This window comes from Tachypleus tridentatus, chromosome 10 (genome assembly GCF_004210375.1).
Source record: "Tachypleus tridentatus isolate NWPU-2018 chromosome 10, ASM421037v1, whole genome shotgun sequence".
Classification (NCBI taxonomy): Eukaryota; Metazoa; Arthropoda; class Merostomata; order Xiphosura; family Limulidae; genus Tachypleus; species Tachypleus tridentatus.
The window spans coordinates 30,959,958-30,983,068 of NC_134834.1; the positions used below are offsets into that span (position 1 = coordinate 30,959,958).

General features: G+C 35.4%; 1 protein-coding gene across 11 annotated transcripts in view; it reads right to left on the bottom strand.

Moving 5' to 3' along the window:
* LOC143228988 (uncharacterized) overlaps nt 1–23,111 on the bottom strand; it is a 99,115-nt gene that overhangs the window by 34,533 nt on the left and 41,471 nt on the right. For 7 of the 11 annotated variants that reach the window (XM_076460548.1, XM_076460549.1, XM_076460551.1 and 4 more), the window contains 5 exons: nt 18,581–18,705; nt 17,572–17,645; nt 3,941–4,049; nt 2,136–2,160; nt 1,110–1,697 (listed from right to left, as the gene is read on the bottom strand). In XM_076460548.1, the coding sequence (XP_076316663.1) occupies nt 1,110–1,697; nt 2,136–2,160; nt 3,941–4,049; nt 17,572–17,645; nt 18,581–18,705 (921 nt within the window). Of the gene's footprint in view, nt 1–1,109; nt 1,698–2,135; nt 2,161–3,940; nt 4,050–17,571; nt 17,646–18,580; nt 18,706–20,273; nt 20,410–23,111 lie in introns of those variants that run through there. The other 4 variants (XM_076460555.1, XM_076460552.1, XM_076460554.1 and 1 more) reach the window with 2 other exon arrangements.

The following is a 23,111-nucleotide window of genomic DNA, read 5'->3' on the forward strand; positions in this document are numbered from 1 at the left end:
CGACGCTTATTAACAGATGGCGCTTTGTTCATATGAACCATTTCACAAGGTAAATTATTACCTTTTCAGATATAATTGTTATTGTTTTATCAATACAGTGAAACAATATTATATATATTATAGAAAATAATGTATTGTTTTAGAAGTCCCCGATATTGTTAATTTGGAAGGTAATTTATATTTCAAATTACACTAAAAAACTCATAAGTATGAAAAATAAGCGAAAGATTGCTTTAGGAACTAGGTCATGTATAGCAGAGCACGCTGATCCTAAGGCAGTTGTTAATTATTAAAAAAAAAAAGAAAATCTTAACAACTACGACAAGATAGTTTATGTGACACTTACATGCATAGTAATAAAAATTAGATTCAGGCTATACTGGAGATTAACTCTAGGCCCTTTATGACAATCCTTTTATTAAAGAACGTGTTTTGTAAGGCAATATATGGCATACTAAATGCACACCAGAAAAAAAGAAGGAATTCGCACTACATTTCTGAAAGAGTAGGAAACATGTACGATTATCCCGAAGCATTAAGGTTCAGTTTGAGCGCAATATCATGTTATACATTTATATAAGTCATCGAGTAGCGGATTTTAAATTCTGTGATCAAGATAATCAATTTCGTTATTTATTATTTTCAAAATTTTTTTTTCTAAATTAAACCACATTTTAATTTAGAACTTGAATTCGTAAGCTTGGTATAAATATCGTGCAAAGCTCCACGAGGGTTATCTGCGCTAGCCGTCCTTAATTTATGAGTGTAAGACTAGTGGGAAAGCAGCCAGTCATCACCAACCACTGCCAACTCTTGGGCTACTCTTTTACCACTGAATAGGGGAGCATGTTTAGTGTGACAGGGCTTTGAACCCGCGATCCTCAGATTAGGAATCGAGTGCCTTAACCACCTGGCTATGCCGGGCTGTTTAATGATAAAACAGAGTTTGAATACAAATAGTTTGCTATCTATAATTGTGTTAATTTCATAAAAATGATTATATTTTGTTTAGAAAGTACCCATTCTACAACAATAAAGAGAAAAACCAACAAAATCAAAATATTGTATTCTCTATTCTGCATAAAGCAAAATGATAAAGTAATCCTTGCCTGCTCTCTTTATCAGACTTAACTACAGTAGTTACTGTTACTGAACTCGAAGCCTCTGTTTTATTTTCTATTTGCTCATTGTTTTCACATTTCGATCCTTGAAGCTGTTGAGTTTCCTTAACTGAGTTTACTTTCCCTGTTTTGCTAACTTCATTTATTCGAAAATAATTGTTTGCTGAATGAACAATGGATGATGAACTGTTTTGGTCACCAGCCGGATAGGTTTCATTACAAATTGAAAACCTCCAAGTCTCCCGATCATTTGGAGCAGATTGGGTTCTTCTTAACCTCTCTTGTTCTCTATCTTGGGAATTCTCTTGATCTTCGTCAGACTCTTGCTCTGATAGTTCCAGAATCTCATAGAGAGAGGTCGCCATAGAATAGTCTTCTTCTTGCATGATCTGCTTCCCTGGTAAAGAACTGCATCGCTTGTGAAAAAATTGGTAAACGTGATTTCTAGAAAGGTAGTCATTGGATTCACCTTTCTCGTCGAGAGATACAGAGTAGCTTCTGTGGAATTTTGAGGGAAGAGAAAACCGTCGGACTGAAGTGTGTATGGGGAGATGAGTTAGTGGGATATGAGATGACCTGGTCGAATTACGGGTTAAAGGTGAATACAAATACAGAATGATAGGTAACATGCAAGAAGAGAAAAAAATATTTAATAGATCATGCAATTGAACAATGAAAACCATAATTAAAATCCATCCATATAAAGATAGAATAAACGGAAATATATCTCAACATTCAGTAAAGATAAATACGTGAAACAGGTTAAAAGTAAAATGAAAAATGGGGATAAAGATAAAAAATCAGTTTACTACACATTCCAAAGTCCCTGTGATGGTTAAACTTTATTATAAAAATTCCCTTAAACGCTAAAAGAAGAAAACAAAGTATCTAATTTCAAAAACCAGTTTAAACTACATATTAATCAGGCTTTTAAAACATTTGGTAAAATGTGAACATTACCTTTAAATTTTGACCATTATCAAATATAATAAAAAACGTATAATGTTTACTTACTTTTTCACTGGAATCATTCCCACACCTACGTAAACAAGAACGTACTGTTTAGAAACAAGACAAAAACGTGTGCACGAAACATAAACATTATCTTCATTAAATACGTTGTTCTAAGCTCTATAAATACGTTGTTCTAAGCCTGCTCTATGAATCTAAAGCGTTTCTTAAAACATACTATTTTTTCAAACATTTTGATTCCAACAAATGTACATATTTTTAAGTGTTGGTTATCTTCACGAAAATTTTATATCGATATAATTAAAAACCTAATTATAGCTTATGACATCACAATAGAAAACAAACTCTTATTCATGTCAAGATTTTGTTTGTTTGTTTAGTTTGCTCTCAAAGCTGCGCAGTGGTATGTCTGTGCTCATTGCAGATATCGAATCCCGAATCTTAATGTTATAAACCCTTAAAGTTACAGCTGAACCACAGGGGTCCGTTCTCCACTGAGTCAACGGTAAGTCTACGGAATGACAACGCAAAAATTAGGGACTCGATTCCCTAAAGTGGTTTTGCTATAAAAAAATAAAGGGGGAACGACCTGTGTGTGTGTTTGAGAGAGAGAGGGAAAATGCAGCAGAAATCGCTTGCGTTACAGTAAGTGATTTTTAAGATGTATACTGTGTTGCAACAATGCAGGTGAGTGATATTTAGTTCCTTACAATTTATTCAAAGCAGTATTTACAATTAACAGTCAAAGATCCCTGATAAATTCTAACTACACTCTAGTTGAATAAAACAAGCAAAAAATTCAACTGCTGTTTAGATGTTTTGTTTGTTTTTTTGAATTTCACGCAAAGCTACTCGAGGGCTATCTGCGCTAGCCGTCCCTAATTTAGCAGTGTAAGACTAGAGGGAAGGCAGCTAGTCATCACTACCCACCGCCAACTACTCTTTTACCAACGAATAGTGCGATTGACCGTCACATAATAACGCCCCCACGGCTGAAAGGGCTAGCATGTTTGGCGCGACGGGGATGCAAACCCGCAACCCTCAGATTACGAGTCGCACGCCTTAACCCGCCTGGCCATGCCGAGCTGTTGTTTAGAAAATAAGTTAATTAACAATAAATAAAGTTAACTGTCAAAACTTAATGGAAATTAAACATATTTTAAGAGTAATATTCACGAGAGAAGTACAGCGGTAAGTCTATGGATTTACTACTATAAAATAAGATGTAAGATTCCCCTCGGTGGACTCAGCAAATAGCCCGATGTGGCTTTGCTACAACAAAACACACACACACACGAGAGTGAACAGCTCATGGCTGATACTGAGGACTGTTTTAATAATGAGAACTGTTTTTATTGATTTTACGCAACCGGGAACATGAATAAATTAAAGCAAATAGCAACCAATCATGTTTCTAAAAGTATTAGCTCGACTGAAAACATTTGTAGCTCACGTATATGTTAGTTGGAAAAGCAAATACATATATGTGTGTAAAAATAAATCCCAAATAAGGAAATGATATATCCAGGCTACTTGTTGAATCATTAGAAACTCAATTACTAACATCCATGGATAAGTAGAAGAATTTATATTATAATTAGATTTTTTGGAATAATGAACTCATCTATTTAATTATACTTTACATTTATAAAATGTCACATCAACACAGAAACCTTTTATGCAGAAATATTTAAAAACTTTTAAAGCAAAAACAGTTGGAGAAAGTTGAATAACTTCCAATAATGTCATTTAAATATCTCGACAAACTAGTAATAAAGATATGTTTAACTTGAACAAGTTTTCAACATTATTAAGGAAACTAAAGCTAATAAGTTACTGAGACTTACTTTTAACTCGCAGAAGTAGAGTCTTTTGTGAGCGCAACAAGGCATAGACTTCTTCATGTACAGCTTGATCAATGGTATAGCCATTGACGCGGATCAGCTGGTCTCCTACCTATATAACACAAGTAAGCCGTTAATTAATTAGAGTTAGGAAGATAATAGCATATAAAAAAGTGAATTACAGTTCCCAAAAACTATTCTGGCAGATTCACGAATTGGTTTGTCACTGCAAATATAAGTTGTAGCGCTACGAGCGACATATATCCAGTATCCTTCTGTTTGGTTAACGTCTATTTTCTGACCTTTCGATAGTGCAAAATCACGAAGAATAAACTTATGGCTGGATGAATTAATGTGAAAATTCTCTACGAAGAAAAATGTTCATAAAGTGAGAATGTTAAACGACATAAAACCGAAAAAACACAACAGCGTTTTGAACAACAAGGAAATCTTCAGCGAACGAAACCAAAACTCAATAAAACGCAGATTATGGTTACAAAGAATATTCTTCCAACCAAAACTTTTGAGATCTCATAACACTGGTATCAAGGTTCAATACCCTCAGTTGGCACAGCTCAGATAGACTATTATATAGATTTGCGCTTGAAAGAAAAAAAAATTATACATATACATAGACAACTGTTGGTGATACACTGTATCTTACACTTACGTTCGTTTATGAAACTAGCACAACATATATACATGGAGTTTTAACAACTACATTGTATCTTACACTTACTCCTGTTTGTGAGCCCGGCATGGCCAGGTGGTTAAGGCACTCGACTCGTAATCTGAGGGTCGTGGATTCGAGAAAAGGCAGCTAGTCATCACCACCTACCGCCAACTACTCTTTTACCAACGAATAGTGGGATTCACGGTAACATTATAACGCCCCCACGGCTGAAAGAGCGGATATGTTTGGTGAGACGGGGATTCAAACTCGCGACCCTCAGATGACGAGTCGAACGTCTTAACCCACCTGGCCATGCCGGGCCTAGATGGCTAGAGACCCTATATATTCTGATATAAAGCAGCCAAAAGGGTAAATTTAAAAAATTAATCGGAAAACATTAACGCTCACTAGTTGAAACGTATAACCGCGAATACACGAGAAAAGCTTTCTTAATTATGTATTGAAAATGAAATACATCAATTTCCTGCGGATGTTATGGTTTACAGCTTTCGTCACTCGATAACACAAAAATGGAATATAGATGCGCATGAGTTTGCTTTTTTTTTTTTTCTCTGATCACAGAACCCTGAAGTTTATGATATACTGGACCAGACGAACTTACTAACTGCACTCGTAATAATCCAAGTGGCTTTGATATATTATTCTACTTTGACAGATTAAAATGGTTATAACGGGAAACATATTTATTTGCGTTCCCATTTTGATAGTACTTATACATATATCCAGTTATCAAATGATAAATGGATTTTTGTTAGTCGAAAAATTTCTCCATGAAATATTATGATGATTGTGTCAGTATACGATAATAATAAATCCTAAAGCAGACTTCTAATCTGCTGATTTTAATAGATATTTTATAAAAGCAGAGAGGCTGTCTTCCATTTTAAATCAGTGCTAGGTTGACATAGGTTTTCATTTCAATATAAATACTAAAATAAATATTCACTGTGTAATACTAACCGACTAAGTTATCCATCTTTCTAAATTCATGTCAGAAGGGAATAATAGAAACTTATCGTGTTATTCGATAGAATTATTCGCAGTTGTTGTGAATTATTTTAAAATTGTTTTTTGAAACATCGTATTTCTCTCGAATAAATAGACCAATGTCCGTATCGTTTATTTTGTCTATTGAACCTGCCTGTTTATATCACAGGAAGATGTAACATTCTTTTATTTGGTTGTGGAGGTATGGAGAGAGAAGAGTGAGACAATAGATATGCAGGGTTTGGGAAGCCCTATTCACCCATTGTTTCCTTAACATCCCTCGTCCTCTGTTTCCTGAGTGTCAGCTGTCGCTTGCTGACGGTCGGAAGGAAGCCATGTGTGTTAAGTGGCCAAAGCTTCTGACGTTGGTTTTCCACATGAACATCCCTAATGACATCAGTCTTGTTCCTTGTTTATTGTTCCGCACAGGTAGCCCGTGTAACATGTGTTGATTTTTAGTTTTGGTTTCTTTATCAATTTTCATATTTATAGCTTTGGTAACAAAAATTTAGGATGATTGTTTGTTTTCGTTTGAATTTTGCGCAAAGCTACACGAGGGCTATATACGCAAGCCGTCCCTTTTTTTTTTTTTTTGCAGTGTAAGACGAGAGGGATGGCAGATAGTCATCACCATTCACCGCCAACTCTTGGGTTACCACAACGTTATTTTTACCAACGAATAGTGAAATTGACCGAAAAAGTATAACGGTCCCCCGCGGCTGAAAGGGCGAGCATGTTTGGTACGACGGGGATTTGAACCCGCGACCCTCGAATCACGTGTCGGACGCCTTAACCCACCTCGCCATGTCGGGCCACTTAGGATGAATACTACGACTCGTGTTCACGTTTAATGTCTGTCGATACAACTTGATATCTCAACTGGTGAGCCAGTCAATAATTAATGCCGTTTGCTATCTGGCATGATGTTTCAGACCCACCATCCATCTTTCTAATCTCCATACAGGCCCAGCGTAGCCAGGTGGTTGGAGCGCTTGACTCGTTATCTGAGGGTCGCGGGTTCAAATCCCTATCACACTAAACATGCTATTCCTTTCAGCCACGGGGAACGGTCAGTTTCACTATTCGTTGGTAAAAAATGTAGCCCAAGAGTAGGCGGTGGGTGGTGATGACTAGTCTTCCCTGTAGTCTTACACCACTAACTTAGGAACAGATAGCGCAAATAGACTTCGTATAGCTTTGCGCGAAATTCAAAAACAAACTAATCAATCTCCATGAAGACGCTGTTAAGGTGCTTTGACCGTCTCTTCTGTTTAAAGCTCTTACGCCCCCCAGTGGCACAGCGGTATGTCTTTGGACTCACACCTCTATAAACTGGGTTTCGATACCCGTGGTGCGCAGAGCACAGACAGCGCGTCGTGTAACTTTGTGCTTTACTTCAAAACAAACAAACAAACAAAGCTGTTACTGCTAACTTGGTTGTTGAAAGGGGGAATTTAGGGAATAGAATGCAAAAAATATTTTCTGTTTTGTTGGTTTTTGTAGTATTCCTCATTTCACATTTTTCGCGGTGTTTTATCTACACGACGTGTTCTTGGATTCTGTTTCTGTCATTGTGATAAATATTATGATCGTCTGTGAAGAGAAGTTCGTTGTTTTCCTCTGGATTGGAATTAACTTGTTAGGGGTATTCTATCCATATAGACAGGGACTAGTAGAAAGAACAATCCTTATATCACTCCTGATATTACATGTAACAACCCTTATCTCTCTCTTGGTGTTACTTGTAACAACCTCTATCTGACTCCTGGTGTTACTTGTAACAATCCTTATCTGACTCCTGATGTTACTTGTAACAATCCTTATCTGACTCCTGATGATACTGTAACAATCCTTATCTGACTCCTGGTGTTACTTGTAACAATGATTATCTGACTCCTGATGATACTGTAACAATCCTTATCCGACTCCTGATGATACTGTAACAAGCCTTATCTGACTCCTGGTGTTACTTGTAACAATGCTTATCTGACTCCTGATGTCACTTGTAACAATCCTTATCTGACTCCTGATGTAACTTGTAAGAATCCTTATCTGACTCCTGATGTTACTTGTAACAATGCTTATCTGACTCCTGATGTCACTTGTAACAATGCTTATCTGACTCCTGATGTTACTTGTAACAATGCTTATCTGACTCCTGATGATGCTGTAACAATGCTTATCTGAATCCTGATAATACTGTAACAATCCTTCTGACTTCTGATGTTACTTGTAACAATGCTTATCTGACTCCTGATGATGCTGTAACAATGCTTATCTGAATCCTGATAATACTGTAACAATGCTTATCTGACTCCTGATGATACTTTAACAATCGTTATCTGACTCCTGACGTTACTTGTGAGAATCCTTATCTGACTCTTGGTGATACAGTAACAATCCTTATCTGACTCCTGATGTTACTTGTAAGAATCCTTATCTGACTCCTGATGTCACTTGTAACAATCCTTATCTGACTCCTGATGTTACTTGTAAGAATCCTTATCTGACTCCTGATGATACAGTAACAATCCTTATCTGACTCCTGATGATACTGTAACAATCCTTATCTGACTCCTGATGTTACTTGTAAGAATCCTTATCTGACTCCTGATGATACAGTAACAATCCTTATCTGACTCCTGATGATACTGTAACAATCCTTATCTGACTCCTGATGTTACTGTAACAATCCTTCTGACTTCTGATGTTACTTATAACAATGCTTATCTGACCCCTGATGATGCTGTAACAATGCTTATCTGAATCCTGATAATACTGTAACAATGCTTATCTGACTCCTGATGATACTTTAACAATCGTTATCTGACTCCTGATGTTACTTGTAACAATCCTCATCTGACTCCTGATGTTACTGTAACAATCCTTCTGACTCCTTATGATACTGTAACAATGCTTATCTGACTTCTGATGATGCTGTAACAATGCTTATCTGACTCCTGGTGTTACTTGTAACAATGCTTATCTGACTCCTGATGTTACTTGTAACAATCCTTATCTGACTTCTGATGATACTGTAACAATGCTTATCTGACTTCTGATGTTACTTGTAACAATCCTTATCTGACTTCTGATGATACTGTAACAATGCTTATCTGACTCCTGATGATACTGCAACAATGCTTATCTGACTCCAGATGTTACTTGTAACAATCCTTATTTGACTCCTGGTGTTACTTGTAACAATCTTATCTGACTCCTGATGATACTGTAACAATCCTTATCTGACTCCTGATGATACTGTAACAACTCTATGAGTATCATTCTTGTTCTGGCTATCTTTGTAAACGGTTCTACTTTGTTGACCAGTTCTCCCTTCATATTCTAGTCCTCTTGCACAAGACAAAGATTTTTTCTGTCCACCCGACTGAAAACGTTTTATTTAAATCGATGAATATCATGGTTGAAGTCAGTAGTTTTCTCACAAAGCTGTTGTAATACTACATTTACACATCACGATCCTCTTATAACTCCAAACTGAGCCTGTATTCAGCAGCATGTACTCATGTTCGATTCTTAATAATATAGACAACAATCTTTGTTCATGTATCAAATATGTCAAGGGTTCCCAAGCTGGGATATACAGATGTTTGGGAAATAATAGGAAACTTTCAGGTGGGTCGTAGCTCATATACGATACTGTCAAAAGACTTGGTGTATATAGAGATACACTTGGGAGAGCGGGAGACTCGTTCAGAATGGGGAACGTTCTGAAGTGATCCTGTTTTGATCAACTTTAGGAACAAACGAATTAAAACGTTATGACTGCAGTGTTCATAAATACCTATGTGTAAAACGTTTCAGACAAAAAACCATTTGTTTTTTATCACGAGACAAACGTATTTTTTCTAACTATGCAATTTTCATTCTGTTCATCTTGTAATCTAATATGTGTTTTTGATTAAATTAGTACTATTAAATCACATCAAGTGACAGCGAAACTGCGAAAATACAATGTGTATACATGATGCGCGTGTTTTTATTGTATTCTTCTCTTTTTTTTTGCTTTTTTTCCACCTTTAATTTAAAAACACTCGTGCAAATTTAAACATGTGGTTGGCTGTACTGTCATGAAGTCGTGTAACATGTCAAACAGGTGCTAGACGCAAGGTTTCTCGAGATAATACTCAACATGCTTAATCGCACGGAGGGTGGCGAACAAGCACGTGCGACCTCACTTTTAATGTTTTTTATCAAAATATCTCTTATCTCGCTCACTCCCCCAGTTCGGTCCGGCATGGCCAAATGGTTAAGGCACTCGACTCGTAATCTGAGGGTCGCGGGTTTGAATCCCCTTCCCATCAAGCATGCTTGTCCTTTCATCCCTGTGGACCTTATAATGTGACGGTCAATCACACTATTCCTTGGTAAAAAAAAATATCTCAAGTAGTTGGCGATGGGTGACGATGACTAGCTGCCTTCCATCTAGTCTTACACTGCAAAATTAGGAAAGGCTAGTGCAGATAGCCCTCGTGTAGCCTTGCGCCAAATTGAAACCAAATTCCCCAGTTCTTTACTCAGCTCTCCCCCTCCCCTAACACACACATTTATCAAAGTTAGACGTACGTGAAAGAGTGAACCTTGGCATTCAAAACAACTTTTACCATCAAGATGTACTCGGTTCCCGTGCGACAGCCTTAAACTGGATTTAACTATACACATATGTTGTTCCACCACTGGACAGTCAATTTTACAATTGAATGATCATCCGTTCAAAATGAAAACGTGGAACAGTTGAAAATATTAACTTGTGTTGTGTATTTTTTTTATAATGATAGTGTCTTACTGTAGCTGTCATGCTTCCTTCTCCTTCAAACAGAATGATGCTTCCTTGACATCACTCTGTTCTTCCTTTCTTTACAATACGAACTGACTGTTTGAGGACTTTAAAAATCCTAACATTAAATATACGTCATCACCTTTTTTTTTCTTTTAAAGCACAAAAAGTTAAAAAGAATATTTCTGGAGACCAAAGTTTGACTGACCTCTAGTGTGAAATAAATTACGTAATAAAATATATTTCTTTTCTCCCTGTAGAACCTTACAAGGCAACAACACGTTTCTTTGAAACAAGGAGAACAACACGTCCTACATCAACCGGGCCCCCTTTTTAATACAGACATATCAATCTGAAAGTCGTGGGTTCGAATCCCCGTCACACCAAATATGCTCGCCCTTGCAGCCGTAGAGACGTAATATGTGACGGTCAATCCCACTATTCGTTGGTAAAAGAGTAGCCCAAGAGTTGGCGGTGGGTGGTGATGACTAGCTGCCTTCCCTCTAGTCTTACACTGCTAAATTAGGGGCGGTCAGCACAGATAGCACTCGTGTAGTTTTGCTCGAAATTAAAAAAAAAAAAAACATTCATTTTGTTTGTCATTGGTTCGAAATAAGAAACATAGATGAAGCCACTCTGAACTTCCTAAGGATTGAATACTGTGTACTTAGCAGTATCCTAAATTTCCTAAGTTGGTCGAGACTCGTAGGTGTTATTAGGATTATGGCAGAAAATATCGTTAACAGTGAGTTTACCCAAGTGATGAAATTATATACTCTAATTTTCATAAGTATAAACAGAAAAAAAAAACATATTTGACTAACTATAGTTATTACCAAGTTGATTTTTAGTTTCTTATAGCTCGCTCTGACCAAAAGTTCATATCAATCTAAGTACGATAACGTGGAGGTAATAAATTATTTTATTGAGTTATAGGGACAAAAGGATATACAACTATTTTAAGGTAATACTTATTGAAATAGAAGATACACGAACAAATATTAAATATACAGATATTAATTTGGAATTCATCACGGAGGATAAATACATAATGATTGGGTTTATTAATACTGGCTGAGGGTACCCATTAAGGAAACAAAAAGTGTATAACGGACAATGGAAGATAATTTATTTATTTAACCTACTGAGTGGCCAGGTGGTTAGGGTTCTTGACTAGAATCTGAGGGTCGTGGGTTCAAATACCAGTCACACTAAACATTATCGCTCTTTCAGCTGTGGGGGCGTTATAATGTGATGGTTAATCCCATTATTTGTTGGTAAAAGAGTAGTACAAGAGCTGGCGGTGGGTGGTGATAACTAACTCCCTTCCCTCTAGTCATCACCACCCACCGCCAAATCTTGAGATACTCTTTTACCAATAAATAGCGGAATAAAATGTTACATTATAATGCCTCCACGGTTGAAAGGGCGAGCAAGTTTGGTGTGACAGGATTCAAACTCGTGAACCTCAGCTTACTAGTCGAGCCCTCTAACCACATGGCCATGCCGGGCCATCTTGCGACAATGGAACGCGAGCCTTTTACTTTTGCATTCTCCGACTAACACGCTAACCATGATGGTACGCTCGGCACACACACGTACAAAAAGGTTCCGACAAACATCGTTTCAAAGTAGATGTACACGCTAAACTATTTATCATTTCAAATTACACAAAAATCCATCAGGTTTCTGTTGCGCTCATTAAATTTTGAAAAACACAAAACAAAAAATTTATACTTGTACTGATACACGTTCATGGTTGGTCTCTCGTGCTTGAACAAAAATTTGGTGTTGTTCACAAAGAGATCAGATTGCCTTTCTAACACCTTGGATACGAGTAAACTACAACAGACGAATGGTCCTGTTTACTGATCGCTATCTGTCCACTGCTCCTAGAACGTAATAAAAACGCAGATCCTGTACTGTGTAGCAGTGAAATTACTACAACTGAGAAAGTTAAGTGGGCATTCCTTTCCCATTTCCCAATTTCCAGTGTTAGTTCAATAATACTTCTACCTTTTTTTTACTATCTACATTCGGTCATCTTAAGGGACGTCTGTGTGGATAACACTTCCAGGCAACAGGTGTTCGTATAGCAGCTGTACACAGTTATATTCATACCTCAAATTGGCACAACAAAGATTGCAAGTCGATGAAAGTAAAGAAAGCATTATTATTACTGGAGATCATGAAGAAACGCCTGATAGCCTACATCCTCAGCACTTTCTGTTACGTTAATTAATAGTAATCTATAAATAGGTGGCAAACAGCAAGTAAAGTCTCACTCATTCTAAACACCCTTTATATGAAAGAATCGCACCATAACCAGATTAAAACTGTTCTACCAGCGACTTCAGTTACATGGTGAATTTAATGTGTTATTATTAGTGTTTCTGATAAAAACCTTAAGTGTTCTACTATTATTTACTTTAAATAACATAAAAACAAAAGAACTTTTTCTCTTCACTCTTAGTTTCGTTGTGATCGAATCGGTGTCATTTTAATTGGTTTTTGTTTGCTTGTTGTTAGGCGTAAATCTGCACAATAGACTACCTGTGCCATATCCACATCAGATATTGAAACTTGAATCTTAACATTATTGAAACTTGAATCTTAACATTATTGAAACTTGAATCTTAACATTATTGAAACGTCTGAAGATTAATCAGTTTCGTCTGCAAACACGTAAATAAAGAGATATTTTGAATGACCAACCTGAAGAATAATTGAATAAAATTAAAGGTAGAGCCACGAAAAAGCGATCTGTCGACGTTCAAACTAGACATTTTGTTTATTTTAGAAACGTCATTTTTAAGGAACTTAATATTGCGAAACGGGTACAATTTCACGATAATTGCTTCGAAAATATTTTCACGTTTAAATCTACAAAAAAAATCTACAACTTACATTCTTTCTTTTTTTTTTTACTTGTAACATCTTAAATTAGAGAAACGAGTTTGTTCCCTGTTGGAAGTCGAAACTCCTTTCTTACAGACTCAGAAACCTTACCAGTCGGGTCAAGCAACGTGCTATGCATCAGCCGGAAATCCTTGTTTTGGTTATGTGCAATTAGACAAATGTTATGCTGCACTGAACTTTCCACCCACGGTCTCTCGTACAACAAGTTGGTTTTCTTAACCTTGGATTCACTGTCCATGCTCCTGATCTTTATCTATTTAAACCATGTATTTTATAACAAGCTAAGTGTCTGAAACTTTGGCTTGTAGAAAACATCCTTAGTTATTTAGCGCAGTAGTTCACTAAACCTCGTAACCAGAACCGAAATAACTATTAAAATAATTGTCATAATAAAAGAAGACAAAATTATCACGATGTTTTAGTAGCAAATATATAATAAAGTCCACCACAAAATGTGAACCCAAACCCACGTAATATGGAGTGTTTAACTTTTTATGCGCATGTCTCAAGCCGAAGAACAATTTCAAGTTATTTTTTGTTAAGCCTTTATTACGTTAACACATTAAAAACAGACCTACGTTTTCGTGCGTTAAAATAAATAAGTAACGAGCGATACGATATTTGGCCCAGTTAATTACATAGCTGATTTGATTAATGCGCACTTGAAGTTCTTAATTACGAAAATTCGTTGATTATTTTAAAATCATTTAAGAATGTTGTGACAAATCTAACCTTTCTTGTAAACGTATTATTTATGTCAAAATATTTTTAAAGAAAACAGAGATTTTATAAAACTTCGACCAAAGATTCTAAAAATTAATTTGTTTCCTCTTGACAATTTTGGGTTAGTATTGCAATACACGAAGAAGTTCACCAACTCATATTCAAACTTTGAGAGCATTGTAACACTGTATGGTTCAATACTTCTAAATTTATTTAACTACCTAATTCATTCTATCAGAAATATGTTAAATAATGGGTATTTTAACAGTAGAAGATAAACAAAACAATGGACATATCAATACTCAGAAGTATGTTAAACAGTAAGTATTTTAATACTAGGACATAAGCTAAACAATAAATGAACTTCTCAACACCCAGGAATAGGCTCAAAAAATGGATAATTATCAGTTACAGCTACTCTATTTAAACCCAAGCAAAATATTTTAAAATAACACTAAATCTATTTTTATTGAATATTAGCAACAACCAATACAAAATGCAACTACATACATCTCTGGTGGGATTTAATAACATGTTTTTCATATCAAAACTTAAAAAATAAACATAAATAGAAATATAAAAATAAAAGCAATTAAACACTTGAATAAAGATAAATTAAAAACAGCGTATCAAAGTAGTTATACAAATTTGAGCTCGTTTCAGTTCAATTGGGATATGTACTATGTCTACCGCAAGGAATCGAACTTCGAATTTTAGTGTTGTATGTACACCTACCGCTTTCCCACCAAGAGATATGAATGTGAGATAAAAATCAAGTAAACTGAAGATACTCCCTCTTCCGACATTCTTCCTAATTTGTCTATTTCGGATTTAAAATCAGGAGCTTACGAAAACGACATTTCAAATTTATTTATTGTTTCCAACAACTCACAAACATCTCACTTTACGTGATTTTAACCATAAATTTAATCCCATTTGTTTCTAATGCTTCGACAGCTTTCGGCTCTTAAACAATAACTTTTAACAGTTTAAATACTGTAAAATATTACAATACATATGTTTTAACAGTTTAAATACTGTAAAATATTTCAATACATATGTTTTAACACTTTAACTACTGTAAAATATTACAGTACATATGTTTTAACAGTTTAAATACTGTAAAATATTACAGTACATATCTTTTAACAGTTTAACTACCGCAAAATATTACAGTACATATGTTTTAACAGTTTAAATACTGTAAAATATTACAGTACATATGTAAATATGTAAATAGCGTTCCAGAAACTCATTTGTCATTTTTAATCCTGCTCAACTGTTGAATGTTGTTACTAAAGGAAAACCTGAATGGACATTAAGCTGTGTGTTTCTCATGAATTTCGCGCAAAGCTACCGAGGTCTATTTGTACCAGTCGTCTCTAAGTTAGCAGTGAAAAACTAGGAAGAAGGTAACTAGTCATCAGTACTCACCGCCAACTCTTTTGACAAGGAATGGTGGGATTGACCGTCGCATTATAACGTCTTTACGGCTGAAATGGCGAACACGTTTGATAGGACGGTAATACAAACCCGCCACCTGCAGATTGCGAGTCGAGTCCCCTAAACACCTTGCCAGTATGCTGTGAGAAATAAAATATAGATCGGAAATGCTGTTTTTATATGTCTCTGATTCTGAATCCGGAGGAAGGTGTAAAAAGTGAGAGGAAGGTGTAAAACTCGCCTTCAGATTGCATGATTTTGATCAAAATCTTAAGTCTATGGACTTCTAATACTTCGTCAGCTTTACCATCTAAACCGTAATAATAATAATAAAGAATGATTACGTAAATTTATTGTTATATGTGTCTTAATAAATATTCTTCCCTTGTATACTGTGTCAGTGACTCCTTGGACAATAAAACTGTCGAGTGTATGACGAAGGCAAAGAAATTAGACTTGAGACAATGAATATAAGTAGGAAGGAGGTGGATGTTTGAAGTTGTAAAGTATGTTAGACTGGGTATTAGAGGGAAAGAAAGACATTAAACTAGGTCATGAAGTTGTGTTACTATTCACTCATCCATTACTGTCGTTCTTATTTAAATCCAAAGTGGCATCGCCGCAGTTAAAAGTATAGCAACGTATATACGTAACGTTTGCTAAAACATAACGTTCCTTGTAACTTGATCAGATATAAATGTGTGCGCGTGTGTGTATTTTATTACAGCAAACCTACATAGGGTTATCTGCTGTGTCCATCGAGGGGAATCGAACCGATGATTTTAATGTTTAATATCAAAGACTTACTGCTGTCCCACTGGCGGAAAGATATGAGTTAATATCCAATAATATGTCGCTCTGAAGACGCTAATAGTATGCATCAAACGTTCTTTGAATCACGAACTGCGACAACATCAGTTTTTCAGATACTTCTTTATATAAGTAATCTCTTAAACAACGAACATAATAATGAAGCACAGCAATAACAATATTCACAATTGTTCCTCTTAATGTAATTGCCCGGCACGGCCAGGTAGTTAAGGCACTGACTCGTAATCTGTAGGTCACGGGTTCGAATCCCCGTCAAATTAAACATGCTCGTCCTTTCAGGTGTGGGGGCGCTATAAGGTAATGGTCAAACCCATATTCGTTGGTAAAAGAGTAGCCCAAGAGTTGGCGGTGGGTGGTGATGACTAGCTGCCTTCTCTCTAATCTTACACTGCTAAATTAGGGACGGCTAGCCCTCGAGTACCTTTGCGCGAAATTCAAAACAAACCAAACTTAATATAATCAAGAACAGGAAACTAAAAAGAATTAATTACATAAGTTAAAAACAATTAATATATGTCTAGATAAAAGTGCAATGAAGTGCATAAGATATTATGTTGAATGTATCAGTATAACCAATTAATCCTGAAAACCGGCTCCCAGGTGCAATGGGAGGTATATGACCTTGACTATGACATTCACTTTAGGACCATGGGTGCGTTATTATAAGAGTGACGGTCAAATTCCTCTATTCAGTCTGGCAAGAATAACCCAAGTCTAGTCCTAAAACGTCAGAATCATTTAGGGCAGACAGCTCTCATGCAGCTCTGTGCATAACCTAACAAAACAAACAACATGGTCACATGAATTCCCACAAAACTAACATATTGTAAGTTGCTCAGTAGTTTCCATATCTAATAATGATGCTTCTCATGCACATGTTCGGTTTCTTAGTGACATCTGCAATATTTTCAAAATGTTTGAAAGTACTCTGAAAGCATTTGTTTCTAGAATTTACAAGCAAAAATACACAGGGGCTAATCTGCTTACATCCGTCCATAATTCTTAGTTGAACAAGACTAAAGAGCTAGTGAATAGCGTCTGACAAAATGAAAGATTCTTTGTCATTCTTACAAAGCACAACAAGTGAATGGTATCAAAATGCACAATGCGTGTTTTTTTTTTTTCTTGTGGCAATGATACGCCAGGCACGAATTCTCAGTTTCACATTTTGAGCACAATAACGCTAGGCTACGCCCAGCTCTATATAACCTATATATTATAACAGTAATGCTTCCTTACCCGTAATCCTTTGCGAAAAGCTTCTGAACCAGCTTGCACTTCTGAGACAAAGATACCGGTCCCATGTTCTAAGCCTGTTTAAAATAAGCACACAGGTTTTATTTTCCAGAACAACATACTTAGAGGCAACGAATATAAATCAAATTAAATTTTCTATCCAAATTATCACGTGTTCTGAACCTATAACAAATAATTACATTACTTTCATAAAAAGGAAGGCTTACAAATCAAAGAATGTGGCCATGGTAATGGATTAACAGTAATCTTAGATTATGTATTTTAAAGAAAAAATAATGTTTTTTCGATCTTTCTAGGAATTAAAAAGCAACTATTCTCCTTTAAGTTTTGACATTTTAAATGGCTGTTGTAGCTGTCATAAAAAAGCCTTTTACCAATTCAATATAGTTCCTATACTTCAGAAGTGTCTTTCTTCCTCGAAACTGTACATTCTAGTTATTATTCGTTTTATCTCAAAAATATTTATCAATATTTCATATTTAACAGGATAGCCAACATGCTAAACTTCAGATTTTAAGCTAACCCCAAATATGATCTATTTCTTAAATTATGCTTCGTTTTTGTTTTTTTTTTGTTGTTTTTTTTGGGGGAGTACCTAGCATACAAAACTTAAGACTGTAAGCTAACTCCATGGGTGATCTATATACTTAAGTTACGTTTCTGTTATTTGTTTCGCTTTTTCCAGTTTAGTTTGTTTAGATTTTGTTGAAAAAAATACTGTTAGAGAATACTTTCAAAGCTGTTTTGTGTTATTTTTTCTTATTTATATATACATGAATTTAGCCATTATTTTTAACAGAAAAGTTAAGCCTATAAATAATGAAATACTATTTAATTATTTCCATATTTAAAAGTTTGTTTACGAACTCAATAAAGACATACAGTAAACAGTTGTTTGTGAAAGCATCTTCACCGTAATCTTATTTTCCTCTATCAGAAAATGTGTTGAAAAACTAAATCTTTCCAATAAAAATATTAATGGTAAACTCACCACCTCGTATAGAGAATCCAAATGAAGCATTTCCTCTGCGCCTCAGCTGTACCATTCTTATGTGGTTGTGGACATACGGCGTAACCAGTTTATATTTAATCTGCTGGTCATCAGAAATGTGATTGCTGGAATCCAAGAAAGAGATATGTTATCACAACACCATTCCAGATATAATCTGTTTGCTTTGTAATTTCGCGCAGATCTACACAAGGGCTATTTGTATTAGCTCTCCTTAATTTAAGACTAGAGGGAATGTAATTAGTCATTATCGCCCACCGCCAACCACTTGGGATATTCTTTTACTAACGAATAGCGGGATTGACTGTCATTATAACGCCCCCATGGCCTTCAGATTACGAGTCGAGCGCCTTAATCACCTCGCCATACCAAAGTGTCCAGATATAAAACTTAACCATCTTAGATACAAGTTTGAAGTTCATATAACGAAGATATATATCTCATTCATTTTGGTTTGTTTTTCATTTAGAGCAAAGCTATTTGTGCTGTGCCCGCCACGGGTATCAAAACCTAGTTTTTAGCGCTATGAGTTTGCATACTTACCGCTGAGCCGGTGAGAGAAGTCATTTTGATTATAAATTTTGACTTCATACGACAGAAATATAAAGCGGAACCTTACTAAATATAAATATGTGGGATATAAAATTCAACTATCTTGCAAACATAAATGTAAGTTCATAAGTTCGACCATCTTGAATAGAAATGCGAGGTTCACATAACAAAGATATAAAACTCAGACATCTTTGAAACATAAATGTGAAAGTTATAAGCTCGACCCTCTTGAATTTAAACGTAAATTTCATATAATAGATATAAACTCAACCATACTACTTATAACTGAAAAATTTATTTACAAGTGACGGTAGAGTTATTCGATATAATTAGCTCTTAAGGTGTTAGATACGACTAACATAAATAACATTGTTGAGAAATATGCGCCTGATCTTCGCTGAGATTCTTTAAAACAGACTAATTAGGTGATAAAATTTGCAACTGCACAACTGCTGATGGATTTATTCAAGCTAATTAGCGATGTGGTAAAATCAACACCTGGTGGCGATTTTATTTAAAATGGCAGAAACGTCTATATGAACAACTGGTGGTCACCGTGTTTTCTTCGAGCTGATAAAGCACGAGGTAATACATACCTATTCTTGGTATATGGTTTCATTTAGATTAACTACCTATATAAGGATAGTTAGCTACGATGTATTACTATTTGTGCAACACGTTACATTGTATATAACATTTCAATTAAATTTGTCTTTATAGCCCCTTACTCCAAACAAAGAAATATCCTACAATTATTGGCGAAAACCATTTCATGCACCAAGTATGTCACCATTTCTCTTTTATCTATATACACAAATATAAAAATTTTAAATATAACTTACATAACAGGGTCATTCACGTAAATGTTTCGTATTCAGAAAAAATCATTCAAAAACAGCTTTAAATACATTAAAAAAAAACTACTAATATTTTATTCCTATTTTTACACTTGGAGTTCATTTGACAAACTGTTAATCTGTGTTTGTCGTGTATTATTTACGACTTTGAGAGATCATAAAATGTTCCGTTAACAACGACAAAACCGAGAGTTCCATAACGTTACCGAGTTGGAAATCAAAATACAGTTCGTATTTGGTCACACGCTTAAATTGCATGTAAGCACCTTGTTTTCCATACCGTCGTTCGTCACTTTACTGTCCCCCCGCTGGTAGAGCGGTAAGTCTACGGATTCATAACGCTAAAATCAGGCGTTCGATTCCCCTCGGTGGACTAAGCAGATAGCCCGATGTAGCTTTGCTATAAGAAAATACACATGCTCGTCAGTTTACTTCAAAAAAAATATTAATAGTATTTGTTTTGTTTTGTTTTTTCGCTTCATTTATATTTCCAAAATAACTGCTGGGTAATTCATATAATGAAATCATAAGATTTGTTTGTTTGAAGTTAAGCACAAAGCTGCACAATTGGCTACCCAAATCACGTGATACCAGTATTAAAAAAAAGTGACAGGTTAGTAGACGTTCCTGCTCAGTTTACCGACATTGTTTAACTTTTTTATTATATAGTTATGGAAGATGAAAAAGTAAAATTAAAAGAGTTGTCAAAAAATCTTACTTATATAAAAAAGTGTAATATCTATATACGTATGTGTGTGTGTATATATACGAGAAAGCTATAAAGTGCGAAGAACTAAGTGCAAGGTCTCCCCCCCTGGTGTTTTATTGGATGAATGCCTTCATGCAATCGCTTTACTGTATAATAACAGGATGATAAGTGAGTGGGTAAAAAGTGTGTTGAGAAACTTCCAATGTGAAAACACAGCGCTTGAACGACATACCTTTTCGCCAAGACCTGAATTAATTGTTGACTGCAACGTATACTTAGGCCTGAAACACATGATCGCTGGTGCTAGACCGTCTGCACAAAAATGAATGTATTTACTTAAATTCCTTGCAAAACACCTGATGTTCCTAAGTTCAAGGGAAAGTTGTGGAAAACAAACCTGTGAGTCGTCTACATATACACATGATGCTAATGGGGTGTATATAACATACGTGCTTTTCGTACGAAAAACGAGACGAGGTTTCCCATGAAGAATAGTTTTCAATATCTTGTTCAACCTGCACATTAATTTACCAATATCCCTATCAAATTTTATCTTTCTGGTTGTCCTGTCAACCTATATATTTGCTGTTTATTAAATTATATGATAACTTCCTTGTCAAAATCTGGTCATAATATCGCGAAGAGAATATTTTATGTTTTTCCTGAGATTTAAAATTCAAAATAATATAGAAACATCAAACAAATGTTAGGTTTATTGTGTGCTATGCAATACTTAATAGTCTGTACTTCAGTCTACCAAAGCCCGTTATCTCTAAATCACAGTTCTCTCTTGATTTATAAGATACACAGATAATATATGAAGTATTTTGAAGGTTGATATTGATATACAAACTAGCTTAGTCAAACAACAGTTAAGTCAGTTGGGTTACAAATTTTAAAACAGCAATAATTCGAAAAACTTGGAGCTAAAAAAAAAATTAAACCACGATCACACTCGATACACAAACAGGAAATACGTTCTTCTCAATTAGTGAAATTAGGGTTAAAGTGATAAAGTATGCCTGCTCTAATATATGCTTTAGTGAAACAGTTGCCAAATATAACTAGAATTTTAATTCTAGTTGTTTCTTCGGAGCAGAGGTTACACAAAAAACTAAGTTGAGAAAACTGTTAGCTTGTGCTTGAGAGATGGGAGACTTGCACGTGTCTTAGTAACTGGATGGCGTACCATTTATGTACCATTTATTTGTACCATTTATGCAATGGTGAGATCACAGAGTGTGAACAGCGCGTGTCTTAACGCTTCAGACATTCAAAAACATGTTAATAAACTTGTTAACATGATGTCCTGACTTGTTCATTCAGTCACTTAATCAAAAGTTTCTTCATTTTACAGACTCATACGTACGTACAACAGTTTCTATTAATTAATCTAATTGACTAAGCCTATATAACAACCTCGATGACAATTTCGGGGTTTCCCCGTCGCACCAAACATGCTCGCCCTTTCAGCCGTGTGGGCGTTATAATGTGACGGTCAATCCCACTATTCTTTGGTAAAAGAGTAGCCCAAGAGTTGGCGGTGGGTGGTGATGACTAGCTGCCCTCCCTCTAGTCTTACACTGCTAAATTAGGGACGGCTAGCGCAGATAGCTTTCGAGTAGCTTTGCGCGAAATTCAAAAAACAAAAAAACAAACAAACAATTTGGGTGTGAAATTCACACCCAAAAGATTGAATCATACAAGTAGTTTAATCGATGAGTGGAAAGAACGTTGTTTATATACAATTAAGAACAATGCTTAGAATTAGGGTTGTTGTTTGTCGTGTAGCTTTGTGCTTAATAACAAACAATAAAGTTACACAAAGGGCTATCTGTTGTTTGGCAACCAGGGACATCGAACCCCCGTTTCTAGCACTGTAAGTACGTAGACATACCATTGAGAGGCTATAATTAGGGAATTTATCCCTTTTACTCACACACACTATCACATATTTATATCTAAGTTTATCTTAAATTCAATGACGGCCGTAAAGAGTTGAAAACATGTAAAACAAATAAAACTTTTTTCATTTTTGAAGATAACGTGAAAAAACATTTCGTAAACTGATTTATGATTTCAACAAAAGACATATACAGAGTAATGATCCATACTATTAATTGGCGTCATAAAGTAATAAGATTTCTACTTAAAGTTATAATGAATAAACCGTGGTTTCGATGCGATAGTAACGCAAAATTGTCAGAGTACACATGAATCTAGAACGATATGATTAATCATTTGAAAAAAAGAGCACCGGCGGTTACATTAAGGACATATATAACTTACAAGGCTCATTACATTAAGGACATATATAACTTACAAGGCTCATTTTGCTCTGTGGCTGCCTTAAGAAAGCTAATCAACAACTACGACATGTTTGTTTGTTTTTGAA